The sequence below is a fragment of the Dromiciops gliroides genome, chromosome 4 (assembly GCF_019393635.1).
Source record: "Dromiciops gliroides isolate mDroGli1 chromosome 4, mDroGli1.pri, whole genome shotgun sequence".
Classification (NCBI taxonomy): domain Eukaryota; kingdom Metazoa; phylum Chordata; class Mammalia; order Microbiotheria; family Microbiotheriidae; genus Dromiciops; species Dromiciops gliroides.
The window spans coordinates 276761046-276787558 of record NC_057864.1 but is presented as its reverse complement, the minus strand read 5'-3'; the positions used below and the strand labels follow the sequence as shown (position 1 = coordinate 276787558).

General features: G+C 37.3%; 1 protein-coding gene across 1 annotated transcript in view; it reads left to right on the top strand.

The window, feature by feature from the left end:
• Nucleotides 1-26513, top strand: part of LOC122755023 (dystonin-like) — a 646765-nt gene that overhangs the window by 367996 nt on the left and 252256 nt on the right. The window contains 3 exon segments of the mRNA XM_044003425.1: nt 9138-9184; nt 9186-9270; nt 9272-9303. Of these exon segments, the coding sequence (XP_043859360.1) occupies nt 9138-9184; nt 9186-9270; nt 9272-9303 (164 nt within the window).

The following is a 26513-nucleotide window of genomic DNA, read 5'->3' as shown; positions in this document are numbered from 1 at the left end:
GAATGCAAGGGGATAAAGTAGGCAATTTCTTAAAGTTTTTTTCCTACTCCCTCTTGTCTCTGTGATACAAATCTATTAATTGAACTGCTTTAAGCATAACAATTTAGCATTATTTTAAACTCTCACCACTTTATACCACACTTTAGCAGAAGCTAATTCCATACTGCTTATGTCAACACAGACAAGCGTTTCCAAGTGATTTAAAAGAGAAAATGTTTGCTTCTGAAAACAGTTTTCTCACAAATGTTTCAACCATTTTGGCAGAAACAAATGTTTGGAAAATATTTTTAATGTTTGTATGAAAATTTGAAAATGTGAGAAAATGTTCAAAATCATTTGATTGTAAAGAAACCTAGCGCATTTGAGGCACATATTTGCAGTCTGCAAAGTTGATTCAACAATTATTAATTAAGCCCTTATCATTTGCTAGGCACTTTGCTAAGCTATAGGTATACAAAAGAAGTAAAAAACAGCCCTAGTTCTTAAGGATGTCATATTCTTTAAAAATTTTTTTAAATAATAAACATTTTTAGTTATAGTTTTGAGTTCCAAATTTTATCCCTCCTTCCCTCCCTCCCCTCCCCCTTCCTGAGACAGTAAGGAATCAGATATAGGTTATACATGTGCAATTATGTAAAATATTACCATGTTAGTCATTTTGTATAAGAAAATGAAAAAAATGAAAGTGAAAAAGACCATACATTCAATCAATATTAGTTCTTTCTTTGGAGGTGGATAGTATGCTTCATCTTTAGTCCTTTGGGATTGTCTTCCATCATTGTATTGGTGAGAATAGTTAAGTCATTCACAGTTCTTCATCAAACAATATTGCTGTCTCTGCACACAATGTTCTCTTGGTTCTGCTCACTTCACTATACATCAGTTCATACAATTCTTTCCAGGCCTTTCTGAAATCAAGGGATCTCATATTCTAATGGAGGAGATAGCATGCAAACAACTTTGTACATATGAAATATTTATGAGACAAATTGGAGGTAATTTCAGATAAAAGGAGCTAGCATTGAGAAGGAGCAGGAAAAATCTCTTGTAGAAAGTAGGATTTAAGCTAAGACTTGAAGGAAGCCTAGAAGCCAGGAGGAAGGGATGAAGGGAGGGAGGGAGGGAGGGAGGGAGGGAGGGAGAGAGAGAGAGAGAGAGAGAGAGAGAGAGAGAGAGAGAGAGAGAGAGAGAGAGAGAGAGAGAGAGAGAGAAGGAATATGAGAATTCTAGGCATGGAAGACAGGGTGTATTGTATGAGAGGAACAGAAAGAAGGGCAGTATCTCTGGATCACAGAGTTTCTGGAGAAGAATAAAGTATAAGAATATTATTGGAAAAGTAGGAAGAGTCCAGCTTTAGAAGGATTTTAAATGACAGAGGATTTTTTATTTACTCCTGGGAGCAAATTCAGGGTTTACTGAATGCTTTAAGAAGATTGCTTTGGCAGTTAAGTGGAGGATGAATTAGAGTAAAGAAAGGCTGGAGGTAGGGACACCAATGAGAAGGCTATTGCAATAGTCTAGATGTGAGATGATGAGGGCCTGCATCAAGGTGGCAGCCATGTTAGAGGAGAGAAAGGAGCATATACTAGAGGTGTTGTGAAGGTAGGCAACTTGGTAACAGATTGAATATATGACATCTAGGATGGGAACCTGGGGTACTTGGAGAATGGTGATGCCTTTGATAGTAATTAGGAAAATGGAAGGGTATTTTTGGGGAAGATAATGAGTTCCCCTTTGGACGTGTTGATTTTATGATATCTATGGATGTACAATAGGCAGTGGGAGATGAGGGACTAGAGGTCAGGAGAGAGGTTAACTTTATAAAAATGATAATTGAATCTATTGAAACTCATGTGATCACTAGTGGAGCTAGTGTAGAGGGAGAAAAGAAGAGAACCCAGGACAAAACCTAGGGAGGGAAATCTGTGCTTAGTGGGAGTGAATTGGATGAAAATCTAGCAAAGGCAATTGAGAGCTGTGGGTAGGAGGAAAATTGGAAGAGAGTAGTATAAGGAAAAACTAGAAAGGAGAAAATATCAAGGAGATGAGAGCGATCAATACTATCAGAGGTTTCAGAGTGGTCCAGAAGGCTAGAATTGAGAAAAGGCCATTAGATTTGTCAATTAAGAGGTCACCAGCAATTTTGGAAGGAGATATTTTAGTTGAATAATGAGGTTGGGAACTAGACTATAGAGAATTAGGAAAAGAGTGAGAGGGGGTACAAATGTAGGCATGGATTGTAGATGGTCTTATCAAGGAGTTTAATTAGGAATGGGCAGACTTTCAGACAAAGTGAGTTTTTTTTAAGGATGGAGACCTGACCGTATTTGTAGGCAAGGACAATTGGTCATGAGAGATTACAGATTAGTGAGAGTTGGGATGATGGTATAATCTGTTGCTTAAGATGTAATGGAATGAGATCACTTGTAAATGCAGAGGAGTTTGCCTTTGGTAAGGAGAAGGCTTACCCCTTCATGTAAGACAGGGGCAAAGGAAGAGATTATGGTGAAGACATATATGTGATGTGAGATGTGGAGGAGGGAAGAAGGAACTCATGGTGACTGGTCTTAGTTATTTTCTTTTTCTTTTTCTTTTTTTTTTAATTTTTGCCAGGCAATGAAGGTTAAGTGACTTGCTCAGGGTCACACAGCTAGTAAGTGTCAAGTGTCTGAGGCTGGATTTGAACTCAGGTCTTCCTGAATCCAGGGCCAGAGCTTTAAACCACGGCACACCTGGCTGCCCCCCAGGTCTTACTTATTTTCAGTTTGGATATGGGGCAAGATTTCAGTTGACAGAGTCAAGGGAGGAGGGTGGAATTCCTAGGGGACAAATGAGGAGTGTACTCAGTGAATGTTATAGTGAATTGATTAGAGAAATGTACCAAGATTGCCTTGCTGCTGTGAGGGCCCAGTTGAAATTCTGTAACATAAATTTGTAGTGGACATAGAATAGTTTTGTTGTTGTTATTGTTTGCAATTTTCTTTAACTTCATTTAGCATCATATGAATAGGAGCCAGTAGAGTGGATGGTTAATTTTACCCAAGGATGGGTTTGGCAAGACATTATTGGCAATAGGATAAAAGGTGCAAGGGCTCAAGTTTAAAGGATAGTAAAGAGTTGAATTGATTCACCAAGGGGTTGAATAGGTAAGGGAGGATAATGTAGTTAGTGCAGTGTGATAGTAGAATTGGGAAAAAAAAACTTATCAGCATTAATCAGTCATTCAAACAAGTATTTATTAAAGGTCATCTTGTGCCAGGCACCATGCTAAATGCTGAGGGGAAAAAAGAAAAAAAATAGCAACTGCCCTCAAAGAACTTGTCTGTCTAATGGGGGAAACAAAACCCCCCATAAATCAGTACATATAATATATAAAGGCATTAGCTTCTGAGAACATGAAGAAAAGGTTCTTGTAGGTGTGGCACATTACCTGAATCAGGACTGAAAACCAAAGAGACCCAAAATTTTAGGTTTACTTGGCTACTCATGAACTATTTCTCCATCTTGGGCAAATCTCTTCACTGCCTTGGGCCTCAGATTCCTCTGAGGGGCTTAGACTGTAGATAATCTCTTAGTCCTTTTTGTTCTAAATTCAAAGATTCTTCAATTCCCCTTTACTTCTTTTTTCTCCCCCAAGGTAAATCATGTTATTTCTCTCTAATATTATATATAATAGACTAAATTATTTGAGAAAAACTGGAAAAACATATTAATTTGACAGTGTAAGATCATATTATTTTTCTTTAGTATTTTCCCAATGAGTTACTTCTCATAATCTATCATAGAAATATACCTATATTACATATAGATGATATATCAAATGGATATTTTTGAAAATGGATAAAGTACTAGGAAGTATCAGTGTTGGGGATTTTTCTGGTTTTGTGTACTCTCAGTAGATACCATAGCCATGACAACAGCTGTAAAAATAGGGCATTGCCATTGCCCAGTTGTCTGGTAACATTGACTTTTGTTCAGAGGACACTTACATTTACAGCTCCAGCTGACTGGGAGAGGTGTGGCAATTCACTTTCAGTAAGTGGGTCAACATTACTGTGAATCAGAATCATTTATTGTAAGCTATAATATATGGAGGCTGGTCTTCATTCTCAAAAGTCATTTGTTGGCTTTAAAAAGAACTGTCTAAGAAAGTGCTTGTTGGAAGTTATAGGAAATGTAAAAAAAAAAAAAAGATTCACATGGAGTTTGGTTTCCTCTTATGGACACCAGAATCTGTGGGCATGAATCCCATGACTCGGAACCTCTCCCTACTGCCTGGTTATTCTGTAATGAAGAACAGAAAAGACTGTGACAGTGACTGTCCTGAAATACCCAAAGCTGAGGGAACCCTGAGGATCATCTTTTTAGAGTAGATTTAAAAACAAAACAATGTAAAACTCCTTTTACCCCAAACTTGTGTTAGTGATCATTTCCACATTCAGAGGTTTTAGAATTGTTAGGATGGTAAATACAGCTACGGAAATAAGCACTTGACTGCTAATTAGGTGGGTATAAAACAGCAAGTGAAAATCTGCTTGGTCCAGCAAATGGATAGAGGATGGGAGCAGCTCAGTAGGGTCACAGGTCACTAACCTTCATGCCGTGAAAAGATGGAATGAGAAGATCTGTGGCTCCAGAAGTTAAGAAAGCAGACCTTTCTTCTTGTATTTAGGTGTTTATAATGGCTTTCAGCTGGTTTTGGAACTGTGGCTTAAATTATCTGATGCTTGCTTGCCCAATCCTGGTAGAACTGTTAGAATCAATCAGGATTGGCTCTTTTTAAGGCCAATTACTGACCAATAATCAAATCATTGAGTATGGGTTTGTATGATTCCACAGCTATTTGATTTTTTCCCCCTCCTCTTCCTCTTTTCTTCCCTCTTCCTTGGCCCATTCTTTCTCCTTCCTGCCATTTTCTCTCCAACCTTCCTTCTCCTTCCTTCCTTCCTTCCTTCCTTCCTTCCTTCCTTCCTTCCTTCCTTCCTTCCTTCCTTCCTTCCTTCCGTCTTCCTTCCTTCCTTCCTTCCTTCTTCCTTCCTTCCTTCCTTCCTTCCCTCCTTCCTTCTTCTTCCTTCCTTCTCCCTTCCCTTTCCCCTCCTCTCCCCTTCCCTTCCCTCATTCCTCTCTCTCTCTTCTATCCTTCCTTTCATGGTACTGGAACCAGTCACCCTAACTTTGATGAACCTTTTCCATCCAAAGTCTGTTCTAGCCATCGAGTATTCATTCAGTCATTATTTCTTCCTTGCCCACACTGTCACAGGATTATCAAGTATACAAGAAAAGCATGTGGGCTATAGTGCATATTGTCAAGAAGCAATAGATGTAAAGTGTGAGATACTAATATTTTTTTCTTTTAAGAAAAGAAGTATTTCAGTGAGCAGCCATTACCAGGGATAAATAGAATGAATAGGTGAAAGATGTGATGATATTATCATTTGTAATAATATTTTTATTTGTGGGGCAGCTAGATGGTGCAGTGGATAGAGCACTGGCCCTGGATTCAGGAGGACCTGAGTTCAGATGTGACCTCAGACACTTAACAAATTACTAGCTGTGTGCCCCCAGGCAATTCACTTAACCCCAATTGCCGCACACACAAAATAAAAAAAAAAGAAAAGAAAAAAGAAAGAATTTAAAAAAAGAATATATTCATTTGTAAAGTACACAATTGTGAATAGTGAACATGACTTATAATATGAACATTTGGCTATTTTCTTTTTTTCTTTTTTGCGGGGCAATGGGGGTTAAGTTACTTGCTCAGGGTCACACAGCGAGTAAGTGTCAAGTGTCTGAGGCCAGATATGAACTCAGGTCCTCCTGAATCCAGAGCCAGTGCTTTATCCACTGCGTCACCTAGCTGCCGCCACATTTGACTGTTTTCTTGGCCCATGTACAGGGTACAATACAGTTTGTTAAAAAAAATCTAGTTGCCATTGAAATTTATGGTTGGCCACCTACATAATGTATAATTTAAAAAAATCTCAGTTTGATGGTTTCTACCTCGAACGGCCAGGTTTTCTGATCATAAAATTTATTTCCCATAAAAGTAATTATTTTGATAGTTGCATTTAGGAGTTTTCCTTCCCACATGGCCCAAAAATGATTTACTTAAATAAATGCATTCCATGTCTAGGTAACCTGCACTTGAAAATATTTCATTGTGCTTTTACAGAACAGTGAACAGTCCTGTTCTAAGTATATAAACTTTGTATGTGAGAGTTCTGGGAGAAAATGCATGAACTTGACCAAAAAACCCAACAACAAAAACAACATACAGGCGAATCAGATCTTTCTGATGATTATATTTAGCTAAGAAGAAATCTTTGGTATCAGCATTGCTATAATTTTGATGATTTTCTTGTCTAATGTTACTTTTTTTTTTTTTTTTAGTGAGGCAATTGGGGTTAAGTGACTGCCCAGGGTCACACAGCTAGTAAGTGTTAAGTGTCTGAGGCCGGACCTGAACTCAGGTACTCCTGACTCCAGGGCCGGTGCTCTATCCGCTGAGCCACTAGCTGCCCCCTAATGTTACCTTTTAATGGAATTTCTCTATGTCTTGCTGCTGGGCTTTGTTGGTAAAATAGAAATGCTGAGGATAATTTAGATGATTTTTCTGAGGAGGAAATCTATTTTCCCAATAAATCATTTTAGTGGAGAAGGCTCTGGATTGAGAGTCAGGTCTAGGTTTGAGTACTAGCTCTGTGACCATGGGGAAGTTACTTCTCTCTGGACTTTAATTTCTTCCTCTGTAAAATAAGGGGAGTTGGAATAGATAGCTTTTAAGATTCCTTCCTGTTTAGCAGCCTATGATTCATATGCTCTTTGTAGCATGAAGTGAAATTGGAGATTAATACATCTTCCACTATTTGTTTTGATTGATACAGTAACTACATATCTGTGAGAGCATAATTAAATAGTTGATGATATTGATTAAATTTGGACTTAATTTGGAATCTACCATTCAAATCAGGTGAATAAGAAAAAGGCGTGATGAGGTTCTTTGACTTGAAAAGTAAATTAAAAACAGATCAGGAAATTGGTTTTGAGTGTACTTTTGAATTTCCTGACAAGCAGATAGAAAGGTTATAACCTCATGTACTTAAACCTATGAAAAACCAGAGCTAGAGTAGGAGTTAGAATGAACTATGACACATATTACAGTGAAAAATTGCTGGACTTAAATCCCACCTGTGTGACATTTGTCAACTGCACGACAGTGGAGAAGTCATTTAACCTCCTTTTGAGAGAACCAAGGTCCTTTTCCATAAAATCAAGGAAAAGATACTTGCACTATTTTCATTCATGGGGTTTTTATGACACTTCTAAACCTTAAAATACTCTGTAAAGTGAATTCTTGTTAGTTCCATTAAGTCTTTGCAACCTTGATGGACCCTAAAGTCAATATGGACTTTTAGAACATCCTTCAAGTCAGAATTGTGGGGCTAATTTGTAGTCACTTTATCTACTAATCATTATAATAAAGGATTATGATCTATTAGTTTATTGTAATTTCTGATGGCATTATAGACCATTTAGGGCCTCTTAAATACTGCATTTACAATTTATACTGCCATTAGCTGAACTCACTAAACTTTGAGGTGGTAGATAGACACTTGCTGAAGGTCAGTTCTTTAGCTTACTGGGGCTTAATGATTCATATGAATCGACTATATGACAATAGAAAGCCTATCCAGCACTAAAGTATGGCAGACTACCCCATAATGGACTTCTATTTTTTTTCTCGCATAGATGTCAAATATCATTAAAATAGCTCCTATATTGTAAAGAGTTCAGAGTCAGTGTTTTTTATTTGTAATTATCCAAGGATAAAGGGGCCCTTTTCACTCCTGCCCAGATTTCTGCTTTGAGGCTTAGCAATCATTCCTAAGCAGGTTTATGAAAGACTATTTGATGATTTTTCTAAAAGAGATTTTTTTTGAGTGTTATTTTAAAACCTTTACTTTTTGTTTCATTTACTATGTTGGTTTGTATAATTTATCTAAATGTTCTATAATTATTAATCTCATATATAGATGGGAATAACCCTCATGTATTTTTCTTTTCCTGGGTATATCTATGACTATATTCTTGGGGAGAATTTTCCCTTCCATTTACCTTTTTGGGCATCTATAGTTATCATTTTAATGGAGAAAGGATGAGTTTTGTGCGAATGGGAATGTATTTCATATTGAATACATAGTGTTTGAGATACTATCAGACCTTCAAATGGAGATGTCAAATAAGCAGTTGGTGGTGTGGAACTGGATGAAACTCAGGGAGAAATGAATAGGAGTAGTTGTGTCTTCTACTTTCAGACCTTCCCTCTTGTTTCTTCACATCTTCTGCCCTCTGGGTCCTTATTGATTACTTGGCTTCCACTTTCCACACTTTCTTGACCTCTAGATTTTATGTACTTGCTAGGCATGAGCACCACAACTGGCTTCTGCATTTCCTTTCCAAGATTGGCTCTCCAAACTCTGACTTTTAGCCCAGGCTTTGGGATACAGTGCTATGCATGGCCCAACATGATGCAAGGGCTGGATGAACAATCATTTCATGAGTGCTAATCACAGCTTCATTACAGATGTAGGTGACCCTAGTCAAGTTACTTAGTACCTGTATCAGTAAATCAGAGATGGCCTTTGTCAAAGGAGTATTGTTTGGGACAAGTAAATCATAATGTGAAGTACCTGTGTATTGTATTACCATGGAGACGTTTTAATGATTAAATGAATGGAAGTATAATGTGACAGTAAAATCAGCTGCTAACAGTATTACTTTACCATTCTAAGAAAGGTCTTTTCTGTATTTCCCATTTCCCTGTGAAAAGCCTACGCCATACTTCAAAGCCTGTTTTGTTTGTAATATAATTATATTCTTTCTTTGGTCCCTGTTGGACCAAAATCTCCTCTCAGATTTGTTGTATTTGGTCCCACAGAGGTTCTATACAAGAGGTTCTGCTTTTTTACTACTCACAAATGAAGGTTTAAAAGCATTTAAGGTCTGATTTTGTTTCATTAGACAAATGAGAAATTTTGCATTAGGAAATCTGTCACATAAAGGAATACAAAAACTTAGTACTTTTTATCCTTGTATATGCGAATAATAATAGAACATTTCCCCTGATTATGTTTTAGATATCTGATATCCATGTTACTGGAGAGTCAGAGGATATGTCTGCTAAAGAGGATTGCTATTATGACACAGCAGACAACTGAAGGCTATGCTGGAATTCGTTGTGAAAATTTCACTACCTGCTGGAGAGATGGAAAAATTATTTAATGCCATCATTCATAAATACAGGTATGAAATAATTGTGGTTTTTTCCCACCTACATGACTAGAAGCCATTTGTCTGATTTCAATTTCCATTTGTCAGAAAAATGAATAAGTACAGTGATAGAGCCCCATGCCTTTTAGCAGTGAGTCTCCTCTCCTTTATAAGCCAAACCTGATTACATGTTGAGAATTCCCAAGATTATAGACTTAGATCTGGAAGTTCAGAGTCCCTAGAGTTCAGAGTCCAACCATTTCATTTTACATTTGAAGAAATTGAGGCCTAGAGGTGATAAGAAACTTGCCTAGGAACTTTAACTAAAATTATTTGATTTTCTTAACTCACTACTTTCCCCCCTGAACCAACCTACCTTACATTGCTTTATGATTGTGAAATTATTGTCTTTGACACACGTCCACTTAGTTTTCCACTGTTATTGTTCAGAGAGGAATCTCCTGGATTGTGTTTTTCTAAGAAGACATATTAAAACGATTTTTACAGTTGACTTAGTGAGATGAAAAGCAGTTTTTTAACCCCCTGATACCAGCCTCAGGACTCTGATTATATGGTTTTTCACTAAAAAAAAATGGAAACTTTGACATTAATTAAGAGCATTAAAGGATTTTGGTTTTAAGATTTTCACCAATGTAGATCCAGCTATATTCTCTAAATTGCCTTACTCAGCTTGTCTGTTTTTGTACAAGAAAAATTGTGGTATGAATCTAGCTTCTTAATGTGCCTATTAATTATCCTGTTTCAAATTTTTTTTGGATTGCCTGTCGTTTTGATCCTCTGTTTCCAGTAAAGTATTCTTAAATAGCTCTAGGTTATTTTTTTTTCTATTCTTGTTCCCTAGCAAATAAATGTCTGCATTTTATCATAATTTCCTTTTCTAAAATTTCATAAAGATAAACTTGTAACATAAAAATCTCAGAGACCATATTTGGGTTTGTACATGATAGATTTGTGTTGGCAAATCTTGGGTATTTCATTCTTTTTAGAATCCACTTTCCTGTAAACATGTTGCAGAGACAAGAATTTGGAGACTGGTAGGCTACTGGTTTCTGTGCTGAACACTCCTTCACCCCAATGAGTCCTCCTCCTCAGCTTCTTGGCAATTAGAAATAGTCACCTTCTTTATCCTAGACTATCAGGCTATAAACCTGGCATTGTAATAATGTCTATGTACCTGGCTGCTTATCTTGTTTTCAGTGAGCCCTCCCCAAACTTCAAGCTTCCTATCCTGAAGTGGCAGCTATACTTTCTTTATCCTATTGTAGTTAGCAATGGCTTCTTAATTCCCAAGCTTGACTTTAAGCAGTGTTCTCTATATGGGTTGGTTTAGATTAAGAAAATCCCCATCAGGGGCAGCTAGGTGGTGCAGTGGATAGAGCACTGGCCCTGGAGTCAGGAGGACCTGAGTTCAAATCTGCCCTCAGACACTTAACACTTACTAGCTGTGTGCCCCCAGGCAAGTCACTTAACCCCAATTGCCTCACCAGAAAGAAAGAAAGGAAGGAAGGAAGGAAGGAAGGAAGGAAGGAAGGAAGGAAGGAAGGAAGGAAAGAAAGAAGGAAAGGAAGGAAGGAAGGAAGGAAGGAAGGAAGGAAGGAAGGAAGGAAGGAAGGAAGGAAGGAAGGAAGGAAGGAAAGAAGGAAAGGAAGGAAGGAAGGATGGAAGGAAAGGAAGGAAGGAAGGAAGGAAGGAAGGAAGGAAGAAAGAAAGAAAGAAAGAAAGAAAGAAGAAGGAAAGAAAGAAAGAAAGAAAGTCCCCATCCATATTGTCCAGACTGGTAAATACCAGAAGGTTCCCCTTCTCTCTGTAGTGCATATGGCTTAGAACCAGGGGGCCAAATGAGATGCATTAAAAGAATTTTGTCATGGCTATTTTGGGGGAATTTATGATACCCCCCAACCATGGAAACAAAATAAAAAGGATATTTAGGTTTCCATGGTAATGGAAAAAATGTGGGTACACTGGAAAAATTACTATCTCTGAAGTCAGAAGACCTTGATTCAAATTCCATCTCTGTTATCTGTGTTAACCCTTGAGCAAGTTCACTTTACTTCCCTGGGTTTCAGTTTACACTATGTTAAAGTTAGGGAGCTGGTCAAATGATTTCTGAAGTCTCTTGTAGCCCTAAATATATGAATTTTTATTTTCTTTTTGCTTTGTGTCTTCTTGCTCCTCCCAAGAACATCCCTAACAGACTGACCTTCCTTTCCTATATATCGCATCTCTCCTGGTTAATTGTAAGAATGAGAAGATCAACCAAACCTTGGGAACATTTCAGGGGGCACTGTTATTCTTAGCTTGGCTGTGGCTCCTAACAAACCCTTGCTCTCACTTTGCTGAGTCTTGGGTCATGCCTCATTCCCTAAGTTCATTATCAGTAAATTATATTAATATAGAGTATAAACAGAAAATTCTCCCCTTACCACTAAGGATAGAGTGTGGTACCCCCCTCTCCTCCCTCAAAACACACATGCATGCAGACATTCACCACTGACAAGTGGAAAATTTAAGTGATTTTCAATAGGACATGGACTCGAACCTATAGTAGTTTCTTAATCATAGCCTTCTAGGTAGTCTGGTGAATTATTGGTTTTAACACAATTCTTTTTTTCAGGGAGATGGCAATTTTCTATCTAATCTAATATATAATATATATATATATATATATATACATATATATAATTTTTTTTTTAGTGAGGCAATTGAGTGGTTAAGTGACTTGCCAGAGTCACACAGCTAGATAAATGTTAGGTGTCTGAGGCAGGATTTGAAACTCAGGTACTCCTGACCTCCAGGGCCGGTGCTCTATCCACTGCGCCACCTAGCTGCCCCCCTAATATTTTATGTGCTAATTGTGTACCTAGCAGTGTTAGGTTCTAGGGGAGATAAAAGTATATAGTTTAGATAAAACACTTTATGTCCCCTCAAGGAATTTAGAGTCCAGTAGGGAATGACATTATCAACACAGAGAGCTATAACCTACATTTAAGTTTAGAGAACTATAGAACACAGTAACACGTGAGGTCCAAGGGTAGAAGGGTTTTTTTCTAATCTAAAGTTAATGTGCAATCTAGATGATTTACAGTAAATACACTATAGCTTTATTAGCCACCAAAAACTTCTGAGTCTACTTTTTTTGAATGTATATTCAAACAGTTTTCAGAACAAGAAACATTCTTAAAATGGATGGAGTCCCAATCCATTACGTAGTCAAATGATCTACTCATACCATAGGAAGAAAAAGATGTGATGGCTATAACCCACTAAATAAAGAGAAAATCAAGATAAATTTCGGTTGCAATACTTCTACTATCTATTCCCATTCCCTCCTCACCCTTCTCCAATTAAGTAACAACAATAAACAGTTGGATTTTTCATGGCCACCAGAACAATCCCCCAAATTCACATTCAGTAACAGAGAGCTTCTCAGCCACAGCTCTTGTGGGTGAGTGGAAGGATGACACCATCAGAGGAAAGTATTGTGATATGTGTTCTTTTATCAGGACAATAACAAGCTTTTTATCCTTTGATTTGGATTATGTTACACAAAAGGATTTATTTCATGGTGCACAATTCAAGTGTGCTCAGCTCACTTCTTTGAAGTTTGTTTTAGCTAGAAGCAAAGAGCTTAGAAGGAAATCATTCCTTCAGAATTTTTCAGAACAACAATCTCTGGGCATTGTCTCTTCACAGTCATTGTGAAGATATAATAGCCTGAGTTTTGAATAACTTTGCTCCCAAATACCATAATTTATAGCTACATGGGAGGGGGGAGAGAAAGGGGAGTGAGGAAGAGTATTAGGTTTGTGTTTTCAGGCTCCCCCCCCCCCCCCCAAAAAAAACACAAAAACTTTGGGTAAAATTCTTTGCCCAAGTTTAATGTTTCTGCTGCTGTTGTTTTTGAGTGAGTTTTTCCTGAGTGTAGGAGGGAAGAGTCTGGATCTTTATGAATGCTGTTTTGTTTGGGACTTTGTTATTGACAATAGGGTAGCAGAATGTGCTCTTGAAATAATCTTTCAGCTTCAGTTTGAATTTTCTCTGTGCTCCATTTGACCTTTGGTTTTCTTTGTTAGCATTCACAGTAAAATACAGTGGGTCAAGTTTTACATATTTTGAAGACTTACAGAGCCTACTTCCTATTTTTTACATTGCTTACTTTTCCTTATGAGCTAAAACTTTCTATATACAGTAAATATATTCTCAGTGGTTTTCTAGTAGACTATTGAATCCTATTCCATATTTATTTTATTTAAAAGCTCCCCCTTTCCTACCTAAATTACTACTACTACTATTCTTAAAAATAATAAATATAGACACGTATGATGTGCTAAGTGCTTTACAAATATTATTTCCTTGGATCCTCATAATAACCCTAGGAAGTAGGTACTGCTATTATCTTCTTTTTATACTTGAGAAAACTGAAGCAGAGGTTAAATGATTCACCTAAAGCCACACATTAAGTGTCAGTGTTCTCATTTGAACTCAGGTCTTCTGACTCCAAATACAGCGCTCTATCCATTGTACTACCTAGTTGCCTGATAATATGTGTATAGAGATATGTATAAAGAGGAGGGCTACTTGTACATGGAAAATTAATCTGTGCCTTTTTTCCCCAGTGATGATGTGGTCTTTTAAGGGGGAAAAAAAACAGTTAAGAATGTTATACAGTGATTGAAAAATCATCAAAAGTGAACTTTTGCTGATGTGTCTGTCCTTTGTATATCCAGATTGAGGTCTTTTCTTTGACAGTGAGGTCATACGTAAATAATTTTTTGTTTTGTTTTGTTTGTTTTTTGCTTGGAAGTTATCATTTTTTAGTTTGGGGCCGTGTGGTCAGTAAATGTCATGAGAATATATCTGTTCTGATAATGGTTTATATTTGCACTTATGCAAATTTGTAGATTATTTCTTGTTTTCTTTTATTCCTGTTCTTACAAATAGAAAAGAAAATATTTCCCCATAGATTAGCACATTCAACTTAGTATTTGAAGTAAATATGACTTTTAAAAGTGAATTTCTGATACTGACACCTGTATCTGTTTTCTTTGGTCCAAATTAATGATAATTTTCTATGAAAGTCACTCTTAGAGACTTTGAAATAATTTGAAATGTCTTCAATCATTATGAATTGTTTCATATTAAAAAGACACTTTTCCCAAAGTACCTAGATCGGATGCTGCACATTACTATGAAAATACATTTTTGTTAGGATTCTACTTTTATCTTTTGATGGATCCAAGATTTCACCAGCATGTACATAGTTCTTCCATTACCGTGGATTACAACTGTCCTATGCCTTCTTATGATTCTTGCTAGAACACTAAAATAAATTCTTCCCATAAATTCTCCAAGGAGAATATATCCAACATGGTTAGGATTCTACCATTAGAAAATAATTGAATAAATTATGAAAGTGATTAATAATAACTGTTACAAAGCTTAGAAAGATTAATAATTAAATACCAAAGGAACATTTCAATTTATCATTGGGATCACCACTTAAAATTGAAAAGTACTTTTCTTGTTTTTCTTCAGTACATCATTTTATTTAGTCTTTTTTTTTTTTAAGTGAGGCAATTGGGGTTAAGTGACTTGCCCAGGGTCACACAGCTAGTAAGTGTTAAGTGTCTGAGGCAGGATTTGAACTCAGGTACTCCCTGACTCCAGGGCCGGTGCTCTATCCACTGTGCCACCTAGCTGCCCCTTATTTAGTCTTTAAAGAAAAAAATCAACAAGTTAAGAGATTTTTATGTGTCCTGTGCATGTGAGTTTGTCATACCTGACTCTTCATGACCTCTATTAGAGGCTTTCTTGGCAAACAGACTAGAGTGATTCTTTCTCCAGCTTTATTTTATAGATCAGGAAACTGAGGCAAACAGGGTTAAGTGACTTGCCCAAGGTCACAGGGCTAGTAAGTGGTTGAGGTTGGATTTGAACCTCAGGTCCTCCTGATTCCAGGCCCAGTGTTCTATCCACTGGGTCACCTGCCTGCTCCAATTAATATCTTGGCCAGTTTAAATAAAAAGGTCCCTAATGAAATAGGTAGGAAGCTACTAAGGCAAGAAATTGGATAGAACAATGGTATCCAGGAAACATAAAATGTTTAATATAGAAATTGAAGAATACTGAATATGAGCTTGGAAACTGACCAAATAAATGAGTAATACCACATAGTTGCAAGTTCAGTGATTTTGTCCCTTGTAAAACTTTAACAAGGGACAAAAATTAATTTCTTAGCTCAAGATATTATATTCAGTAAAAGAATAACAACTCAAAATATGTGGAAGGAGGATACAGATTAGGTAAAGACATGAAAATAAATACTTCATGGAGAATCAAGTAAAACCTCTTATTAACTATTGCACTGGTTGCCTTTTTTTTTACATCCTCATTACAGAAAGGTTTATGAAGGAACTCAAAAGTGAAGATAAAGTACTCTGGTTGATTAATAAGAGGTTGGGAGAAAGAGATTTATAGTTTATATAAAATAGGTACCAATTAAATATGCAACATTTTTTGCCTAAGGGTTAAGAAAAGTCTACATATGAATTCCTAGCTGGTGAATACTGCTACTGAAAGCATACAGCCTTTGGACTGGCAGAGAGCTCTTATCTAAATCAAGGCCACCCTTCCCTCCTAATTTGTCTTCTTCCTGGAGGAAGAACACAGGGATTAGGTTTTGATGGATTTAAAGTAAGTCCATGTCACATAAGTATTTGATAGTGTCTTAAAAGCAAGAGGATGAGAGAATTAACCTCGACAGTAACTTAGGGAATCTGAGTGAATGAAAAAAGATGCAATACAGTCACCAAAAAAAAAAAAAATTGGACAGGATGTAGAGAAGAAAAAATTCTTGAGCGTATTCCAGATTTCATGAGTAGAAGCCAGAGATAGGCTGGTCACTCGCTAGTTTTCTGCCCTGAAGCATTCCTGTTTAAGCATGTGTTCAGGAAAACCTGTCCAATGTTTGTTTGTTTGATTATATATTCACTTATGATAAAGATAAAACTAGACTGAAGTTTCAGATTCAAGTCCCAACCCCCTGCCTTGTTTAGCCTTATCTACCTCCCCAAATTGAGCGCTGCCCTAGATGTCTGATGAAAGCACAAGTTTCAGAACATTGAGGCACGTGGCTGCGCCTAGTGTACACACATGTTCTGCCTGATCAGGCATGGACATGAATGATATGTTCCTGGAGGCGAGGAAAAAAAAAGGCAAAAATGCAGAATTGCACTAACAACGGTGAGAACTCGTGTAACAAAATGGAAAAAAAGGAAACACTGTCGATTACTGGGTAGGGAGGCGTGGTGGTGGTATTTCCAAAAAGAATTTATAATGCTAGTTTCTACTTGCTCTGCTCTTGTTTTTCCATTCATTTGTTTAAATTGGAATTAATTACTATGATAAATTGCATTCTATTCCACAGTATTACTATAAACTTTGGTTCAGATATATAGCCTCATTAAAATGTCACTTTTGGGGTTGGGGGAGGGTATGATAACTGGTTTGGGGAATGTTATTTGAACCTTGTTCTAATTAAAGTACCAGATCCTCACCCCTACCACATTCCCCCACCCCCACCCCCCCAATTAAGAATGCAGTACAATATCTTTGGTTCATATTGTTTTGCGCTGAAAACCAATAGGGATGGGGACAGCTAGGTGGAGAAGTGAATCACAAGACCAGTCCTGGATTCAGGAAGACCTGAGTTCAAATCTGGCCTCAGACCACTGACCACGTACTAGCTGTGTGACCCAGGGCAAGTCACTTAACCCTCATTGCCCTTGCAAACAAACACATCCCACATTTGGGCTTTCATATTATATCTCATAGTATTAACTTTTTCACAGGTGCTGTGTTGAGGGAGGTTAGCCTGTAACAGATGCTTTACTTAGTCATCTAGGATAATAGTATGTATGACCTACAGCCATGTGATTCAGTCATATGCTTTGATTCAGTCACATTGGGCTGGTTTAATGCTGGGGAGGAGGCCCTTATGGACTCACATTGTTCCTGCGGGAAGTGAGATGGGTGATTCATTAAGCAGCAGCCTATTTCTTTCTGAGTCAGTTATGTCCCAAGGCTTTAGCTCTGAGTGTGTATGTTGGGCGTATGTGTGTATAGAGAAGCAGAGCCAGACACTGGGCACTCCTACTGGGGCATGAGAAGCACAAGTATTTTTATGTGACATATAAATCATGAAAAAGTTTGTGGTCAGACACCATTTTTTTTTCTTTTTAAAAATTGAATCATACAAACTCCAACGATAGGAGCTTTACAAAAGCCAAAAAAAAAAAAATGCAAATTCTCTCACCTAATGTTAGCTGTAAACAAAGCTATGCTGCTTGTGTGCCTGTGTGCAGCTATAATTACATCTTGTTATGATTCGAGTATTGTGCAGGGTGGTAGTAATTGGGGATTAATCCTGGGTTTTTCTATTATGGGTTAATGCAGATTTGTTCAAACTCATTGAGTTCAGCTGTTTCATCTCTGAGGTTGTGTTAATACTTGCAAAATGACAGATTGGAGTTTCAGCTTTTGTGAGATACAAAATAAGTTTTGGTTTTAGTAATATTTTTATTTTAAGGGGGAAATCCTTAAAAACAAACCTTGTTAAAATGCATATGATGGTTAAATGGCTAAATTAAAAATTTTGGGGGGTGGGGTAGGGCAGTGAGGGTTAAGCGACTTGCCCAGAGTCACACAGCTAGCAAGTGTCAAGTGTCTGAGGTCTTCCTGAATCCAGGGCCAGTGCTTTGGCCAGTGCTTTATCCACTGTGCCACCTAGCTGCCCCCTAAATAGATGAATTTTAGAAGCAGTTTGGTATAGTAGAAAGAAGATTGGATTTGAGAGACATAAGATGCAGAATTGATTTTTGATCTGTCACTAGCTGGATGTAACCCGGAACAAGTCACTACATTTACTGACTCAATGTTCAAAATGAGTTGGTTTGTATGGTGTATGACATTATTTTTAATGCCAAGATTGTTACTCTAACTGGTAATAATTATGCAAGGACATTAAACACTAAAAATTAACAACCCAAAGTATTTGTATTCTAATAACAGGGAGAGGAGAGTGTGAAAGGAGAGTGAAAGTCTGGGAATTTAGGAGAGTTGTTGTTGGTGTGATATTTCTTGTATTTAAAAAGGATCTTGGCATTATTATTATTACGTAGTTCATTGATTAGCATATTCTAAACACCAGCAGTGTATGTAGTATTTATAAGAAGATAAGGACTGTGTAGTCAGATCTGGCAAAAAGAGATTGATCTGGCCATCTACTGGGGAAAAATGTCAGTAAAAAGTACTTCCCCCAGATTATTATACTAATTTAGATATAAAACTGAATAACAGATATCTCCAATAAGACCTTGAATATTGGACTAGTGTTAGAATTGAATAGGAGGTAAATATAGGTCAGATTACATTAGGGAAATGCCACAGTGTTTTCCAAAATTCTTGGTATTACAAAAATCCATCACTTTAACACCAGTATTTTCTTAGTGGTTTTATGTGGTTATAAATCATAGAACCCAATCATCTTAGACAGATTAAAAATAAAGAAATGCAAAGGATAATGGCTACACATGGTGACATAGGCTGGCTTCTCTATTTTGCCAGTGATGATTTTCATGAAAGAAATGACTTAAAATATATTATTGAATGACTGGACAAGAATATGAGCTAATTAAGTAAAGAGAATTAAAGTCAACAGAGGGACACAACAAATGGCACATTGACACCAATGGACTATTAAAAGAATGAAAGTCTTCTAGAGTTTTGAATGGATAATCTGTGGAAGATTTATGGTAAAACATGGACAAGACAAGAATTGGAGAGAATGAGAAAGTATGGAAGGCTGTTATATATACCAATGGAGAACATGCCCATACTAATCAAACCACAGATTTTTCCCAGTATTCCTTATAGTGTCTAACTTCTTTGACCCTAGTAATTGCACAATAAGTGTTGATTGAATGAATGCGTTAATGAATGAGTACATAAGTAAATCATAGGAACATTGGATCTTAGATCTAGAACTTGAAGGGACTTAAAAAGCTATCTAGCCTAACATCCAGATGATGAATAAATTGGGGGCTATAGAGAGTAAATGAGCTGTCCTTGGTCATATAAGTGTTAGAAGCAGGATTTAAAGCCAAGTCACCTGATTCCAGGTTGATTCCAAAGACTTGGCAAGGGGGGAGGGAGTATGAGTGAAGAGTCAAAGATGGCAGTAAGGTAACTATGAAACTAGAAAGATGGGAAAAGTAATGGGAAAGTTGGAAAGGGGAGGGTTTTGGGGGAAGATAATGACTTCTCTTTTGGATGTATTAAGTTTAAAGTTATCTATGGCACTTCTAGTTTGAGATGTCCAAAAGGCAGTTGATGATATGGGACAGAATATAAGGAGAAAGACTAGGATTGGATATATAAATGGGAAATCATCCAATAAATCTATGGAAGCAGATGAGATTACTAAAATAGTTGGGAGACACCCAGTTAGTGGGTATGACATAGATGGGGATATAGCAAACAAGACTGTGAAGGAGAGGTTGGATAGGTAGGAAGAGGAACCCAGAGAGAGAAGTGTTACAAAAACTTAAACTGGAGAGAATATCCAGGAGTTGGTGATCAACAGTATCAAAGATGCATAGATGTTAGGAAGGATAGTCCCACTTCCCCCATCCATAGTTGTGAAAGATACCAGATTTTGTTCTCTTTTATTATTTAAAATCACATTACCTTTTATATTTAGCTTGTGAATATATTAATTTTCAAGTTATAATTCAGAGAAGTCATGCCCACAGGGCATAGCTTGAGGACTTCTTGTTTGAAAATCATAACACCTGTTTCCAATCTGGTAATGCTCCACCCATCCTTAAAGGTTTAGAGATAAGTGACAATAGTTAACAATAATTGATTAATTAAATACGTATTAGGTTCAGTTCTGTGAGCCAAATTTTTGAAAGGACAAATTATAGCACAACCATGATTGTGAGGATGAAGAACATTTCTTGCAAGCTTAAATTGAAGAAAAGAGATTTTTAACTTGGAGAAGAGAAACCATAGGGTGAGGAGTCATGGTATAGGTGTCTTCAAGTATTGAAGTCTTGGAAAGGGATTAGCCTTGTTCTGCTTGGTCTCAAAGTACAGAATTTACCTAGAAGCAGATTTTACCATTGTGGAAAAAACAAACAAAACCAAACATGCTAACAATTGAAGCTTACCCCACAATGGAATGGGCTCCCTCAGAAAATAGTGACCATCACTGAAAGTCTTCAACCAGAGGTTGGATAGATGTTTTATTAATCTATAAATAATTCAAAACTGGAAGAGATCTTGAAGGTCATCTAGACCAGTTTATTCCTGAGAGACTCTGGGGTATAATGAAAAAAGTACTGGCTTTGTGTTAGGAGAAATGGGTTCAGGTCCTGTGTGTTTGTGGGCAAGTCATCTATAAAGTGATGATAATAATACTAGTACTACCTACCTCAGGATTGTTGGGGAAAAAAGGCAAGTTTGGAAATGCCAAAGCCTTATATAATGAATATTTTTTTAAATTAATAAAGTATTTTATTTTTTCCTGTTACATGTAAAGATAGTTCTCAACTTTTGTATATACAAGCTTTCCAATTTCAGATTTTTCTCCCTCCCTCCCTCCCCTAGACAGCAGGCAATCTGATATAGGTTTTATATATATATATCTCCACATATATGTATATATGTATATGTATAAACACATGCATATTATATATATGTATAAACACACACACATAATAACATCAAACATATTTCTGCATTAGTCATGTTATAAGAGAAAAATCAGAGCAATGATGAAAAACCTCAAAATAGAAAAACAGCAGCACCCAAAACAAAAGAAATAGTATGGTTCATTCAGCATCTATACTCCACAGTTCTTTTTTTTCCTGGTATAATGAATATTATTTTTGTAATTATTAGAAGGAATTATTTTTTTAGGTAGAGGTTGAACCAGATTGCAACTGAAGTCCTTTTTATCTTTGAGATTCTGTGATTTTGTGTTTCTGCATTATCAGTAGTGTCCCCACTCTAGGGGCTTGTCCAATTAGACACCTATGAACCTTGATGATGATAGAGATCAGAGGGCATACATGTGTTATCTCCTCATTAGAATGTCAGCAACTGATCCTTGTTTAGTTCTCTATCATCATTAATTCATATTTACCTTTTTATGTTTCTCTTCACTATGGTATTTGAACTTCAAAGTTCAAATGTTCAGGAATGCTTGGAAGGCCTCTATTTCATTAAAGATCCACTTTCTCCTCCTGTAGCATTATGATTAGTTTTTCTGGGTAAGTTATTCTTTGCTATAAGCCCATATCATTTGCCTTCTGGAATATCATATTCAAAGCTCTTGACTCATTTATAGTGGTGGCTGCTAACTAGTGTATAATTCTGACTGCTTGACATTTGAATTTCTTCTTCCTGGCTTCTTTCAGTATTATTTCATTGACCTGGAAGCTCTGGATCATACTTTCTATTTCTACTTTGCCCTCTGGTTCTAAGAGGTCTGGGTTGTTTTCTGTTAAGGTTTCTTGAACTATGATGCCCTAGGTTGTTATTATATTTTTTGTCATGGTATTCAGATAGTCCAATGATTCTTAATCTTTTTTCTCCTTGATCTGTTTTCTAGGTCATTTGTTTTTGCTATGCAATACCTTAAAATTTCCTTTCCCCCCAGTCTTTTGACTTTGTTTTAATATTTCTTATTGTTTAATGGAATCAATGGCTTCTAATTCGGTCCATTTGAATTTTCAGGGAGCTTGTTGTTTGGGCAAGATTTTGTATCCATTATGCCAAATTGTTAATTCCCTTTCCAATTCTTTTTTTCTACAATTCTCATTTCTTTTCCAATTTTTCCTTAAGCACTCTCATTCCATTTATGAAACCATTTTAAACTTAAAAAACCCCTCTTGCTTCTTCTCTTCCAGCAATTCCAATTAAGGTTATGTCTAAGTTAAATTTTTTTCTCTAAGGCATTGCTTTTATATGTTTTGGATGTACTGGATATTCTTCTGCATTTGTATCTAGAACTTTCCTGCTGCCATAATAGCTCATATGGTGGGGTTCTTTTTTGTTTATTTGCTCACTCTTCTAGCCTACATCTGTCTTTGGACTAGATGTTAGGGCTGAACTCTGAGGCACTTCTGAAGGGAAGGTCTGAGCTAGTCCTATTGCTGCTTTCTTGAAGTAGTAGTATGCTATTCTAGAATCTCAGGAACAGGCTGAGGACCTGTGGCCTTTTAGTGTTCCCAAAGTGTTTCCAGAGAAAATTCTGATTGCTAACACCTCCCCCCCCCACCACCTCGTCTGAACTCTGCACATTCCTGACCTGTGTTTGGGTCCGAGTAAGAGAAGACTGATGCTGGACTCTGCTCTATCAGCCAAATGGAAAGTTCTAAAGCTCATTGACTCAGATCAGCAGAATTGTAGATTCCCTTTTGGTATGATATTCCTGCCTTGGTTATTCCACTGCAGGCTGGGCTACATGTTGGAAGGGAGACCCTATTTCCCCTATGTTCTGAGCCACAGTGGTGCTGCTCATACTTCTGCCAACTTCTAAACTTCCTCTGTACCCCATATACAACCCAGGACTTCCCTACTTGATAATGCTGCTTCCTTGTACAGGTCCTCTTTCTCAGTCCACCCTGGATCTGTGACCTGGGACTGGATAGTGGTAACAAAGTTGTTAGTTTGCACCTGTCCTTGGTGAAGTGCGCCATATGGCTATGGAGGTGCTTCATTATGGAATCTCCTCTAGATCTGGTTCATAACCCCTCTCTAGGTGTTGCAATGTTTCACTTGGTATGTTTCTGTTATCCCCAGTGCCCACACACCTCTCTCTCTAACTGGTTGCTTATGCGAGCCTGGGCTGGGCAAAGATCTTTGACTCTTTTCAGATTTCTCTATTAGGAATTAGTCTGGTGCGTTTTCTAAATCTGTCTAGAGAGGTATGTAGGATTCACTGCATCCTATCACTGCCATCTTGGCTTTGCCTTTGGGCATGCCATTTGAAGCAAATATATTGACTTGTAGATATGAACTGGATTGGCTAAATTGATGGATTTGATAAGGTACTTCAAAACCTTGTACAGATACTAGGAAAATACTTGTTTCTGAGTGTTTTTATATAACTGTGATGAGCATCTAGTAGGTGCTCAAAAATGCATGATTTCATTAAATAGGATGGTGATTGATTTTGACCACTAATCAAAAAACTCAAGAATACAGTATTTGTTGATCACAATAGTCCCAAAGTGATACCCTTGGCATACCCAGATCCTCATGCATGAGCTAATGGGTGGAACAGCGGATGATTAGGAATAGCGTGGGGACAAGCTCTGCCTCGGCTTGTCTGATTGTCCCTAGTCTTGCAGTACTCCTCTAGTAATTTTCCTACAGCATTTGCTTTTTGGCACATGCTTTTAACCTTTTGTCACATGAATAAAATGTCATTTTTTTGGTAGCTGAATTTTCCTAACTTTAAGCATTTTGTCCCAATTTCAGTAAGTTTAAACTTCATGAATTTTCCCCCTACATTTCTCCCCTTCTTTTTTCTCCACATTGTTTTGTGTGTGCTTGTAACTGGCTTTGTTTAGCTCTTTACAATACCCAATGCCAAATAACTGACCATTTTTTTTTCTTGGTTGTGAAACACAACCAGTATAAAGATCCCTTTTGGGAAGATGGGGGGGAAATGACTAAATAATGTAAATGAATCCCATAGCAGTGCAGTCATTGAAAGGAGAGTAATAATAATGATAATGATAATAATGCCACTTTTTTCACATAAAAAGGTGATGCCACCAAACCATCATCTGTTAGGTATGTGCTTTGATATTTCATGGAAAAGAAGATTGACTGTGGTTAAGCAAACTTCTCACCATGGCATCTGACATTACCTACTTGATGACTTCCCTCCTCCTTTAGAATTAAAAAAAAATAGATTACTTATTTTATAGAAGGCAGAATTGCAAAATAGAGAGCATTTGACAATTTCTATTTAACTGTTAAAAAGTTATATTTTTGCTTCCTCTGTTATTTTTTTATTTTATTTTATTTTATTTTTTGCATGGGGCAATGAGGGTTAAGTGACTTGCCCAGGGTCACACAGCCAGTAAGTGTCAAGTGTCTGAGGTCAGACCTGAACTCAGATCCTCCTGAATCCAAGGCCAGTGCCTTATCCCCTGCACCACCCAGCTGCCCCACCTCTGTTATTTTTAATTAAGCGCATCTTCTTTACTCAGCATAGGTCTCTCTTATGGACCTTTTACATCACTTGTACATTTTAAAATACATTTTAATTCAAGCCATTAAAGGTAATTTAATGAATTGTTTTGCTAGTTTAACACATCACTCTACACAGGAGTCCTTTAGTGAGTTTCTCCAGATTGCCTGTTTGCAGATAACAGTATGTTGGTTGCATTAAGCCCTGGAATATAACTAAACTTCCAAAATAAGATCTGTGATAATGCAAAAGAATGTGTCTATTCACAAAGGAAAAGCCAAATAGCTGAAGAATGCCTGCTGCCCAGATTATGATATTCAGTTGGATGGCCAGACCACAAAACTACTCCCTTCAGTACACTTATTTTAAACTGACAGCTGATAATCAAGACAATGAATTGGACCTGTAATTGATTAGGAGGAGAAGGTGGCCTGGATTGCCATAAAAAATGTTTTGTTTTTAATAGCCCAAAGCTTCTCCCTGAAGCAAAAACCCTGAAGCAAGGAGTGGAATGGAGTGGGGAGAGAGAATAATATTGCTGTGGTAGGCAGATATAGAGTCTCTGGCTCTTTATTCTTTCTTTCTTTATTTTTTTTAGGCAATGGGGGTTAAGTGACTTGCCCATGGTCACACAGCTAGTAAGTGTCAAGTGTCTGAGGCCGGATTTGAACTCAGGTAGTCCTGAATCCAGGGCCAGTGCTTTAACCACTGCACCATCTAGCTGCCCCCGTCTCTGGCTCTTTATTGATGGTTAAAGCAGTGATTGCTGAAGTCTTAGGCCTGGCCAGCAAACCTCACTTAGGTCAGTTCTACCCTTGGACTATGAGTCGATTGCCCTGCACACGCATGCACACACTCAAGTTCCTGAAAGAGAGAGACAGAGACAGAGACAGAGACAGAGACAGAGACAGGCAGACGGACCAACAGACAGACTAGGGTGTTTTATCCTGACCAGCTGAAGAGGAGAAAGGGGTAATAAGGACAGATGACCCTGCCTGATGGTCAGGTGTATTGCATGAATGGCCTGTGGAGAATTATGAGAGACCATGGACAGAAAGATAAAGGATGGGTTGTGACTTGTATCTGTGCCATTGGAAAGAATACTTAATCAATGAGCTTGTACATTCATCAATGAATTGAAGTAATGAATAAGACTTTAGGTCCTGAAAAAAACTGTTGTAACATCTGAATAGGTTCTGGATTTATGAAGTACTCAAGCTGTTAGACTCTGAATTCTATGTATCTATATAATAAATAACAGAATACCTGATAACACCTCTATTTCTTCCCCCCCTTTATTTCTGGAATTTCTACTTATTTGTCCCTGTCCTCTGTTATTGATCATTAAACAATCTTGTGAGGATTTCCTCCCTCCCACCCCATAAAACATGATATCCTACACAGGTACTTAGATCTGTGCACATAGTATGCACATGTGTATACACACACACAAACACACACACACACACATCTTCTTAAGAATTTTGACTTCATGTCTTATCACAGTCTGTGCCCAAATATGAGCACAACAGGGATGCATCCACCCATTGACGCAAGAATTGGTTCATCTTTCCTATGTTCATCTTCATTTGCTGGGGAAAACATTACATTTGCTGCTTTGAGGATGGTACCTTTTGTTTCCCTCTAAATATCTCACCAACTTGCTAAGCCTGAACATGTTTGAATTCAATAGAAGTCAGAGCATTCATTTCGAGGCATGTGTTTGAATGTTGTTATGGTAACCTTATTGCTATACAGGACATCTGAGGCATACTTTGGAGGAAGCTTCTTCATTGTAAACCCCTAAAAAGTCCTTTTGAAGTTCAGAGGCTCTCTGTGAAACACAGATGGTGCTTCTGTTTTGAAAAGTGCCTCTTTTTATACTTCACTCTTTTTGCTAAAGAGAGATTTCTGGCTTGACTTTTAATTCTGTATTAATACCTTTGTGTAC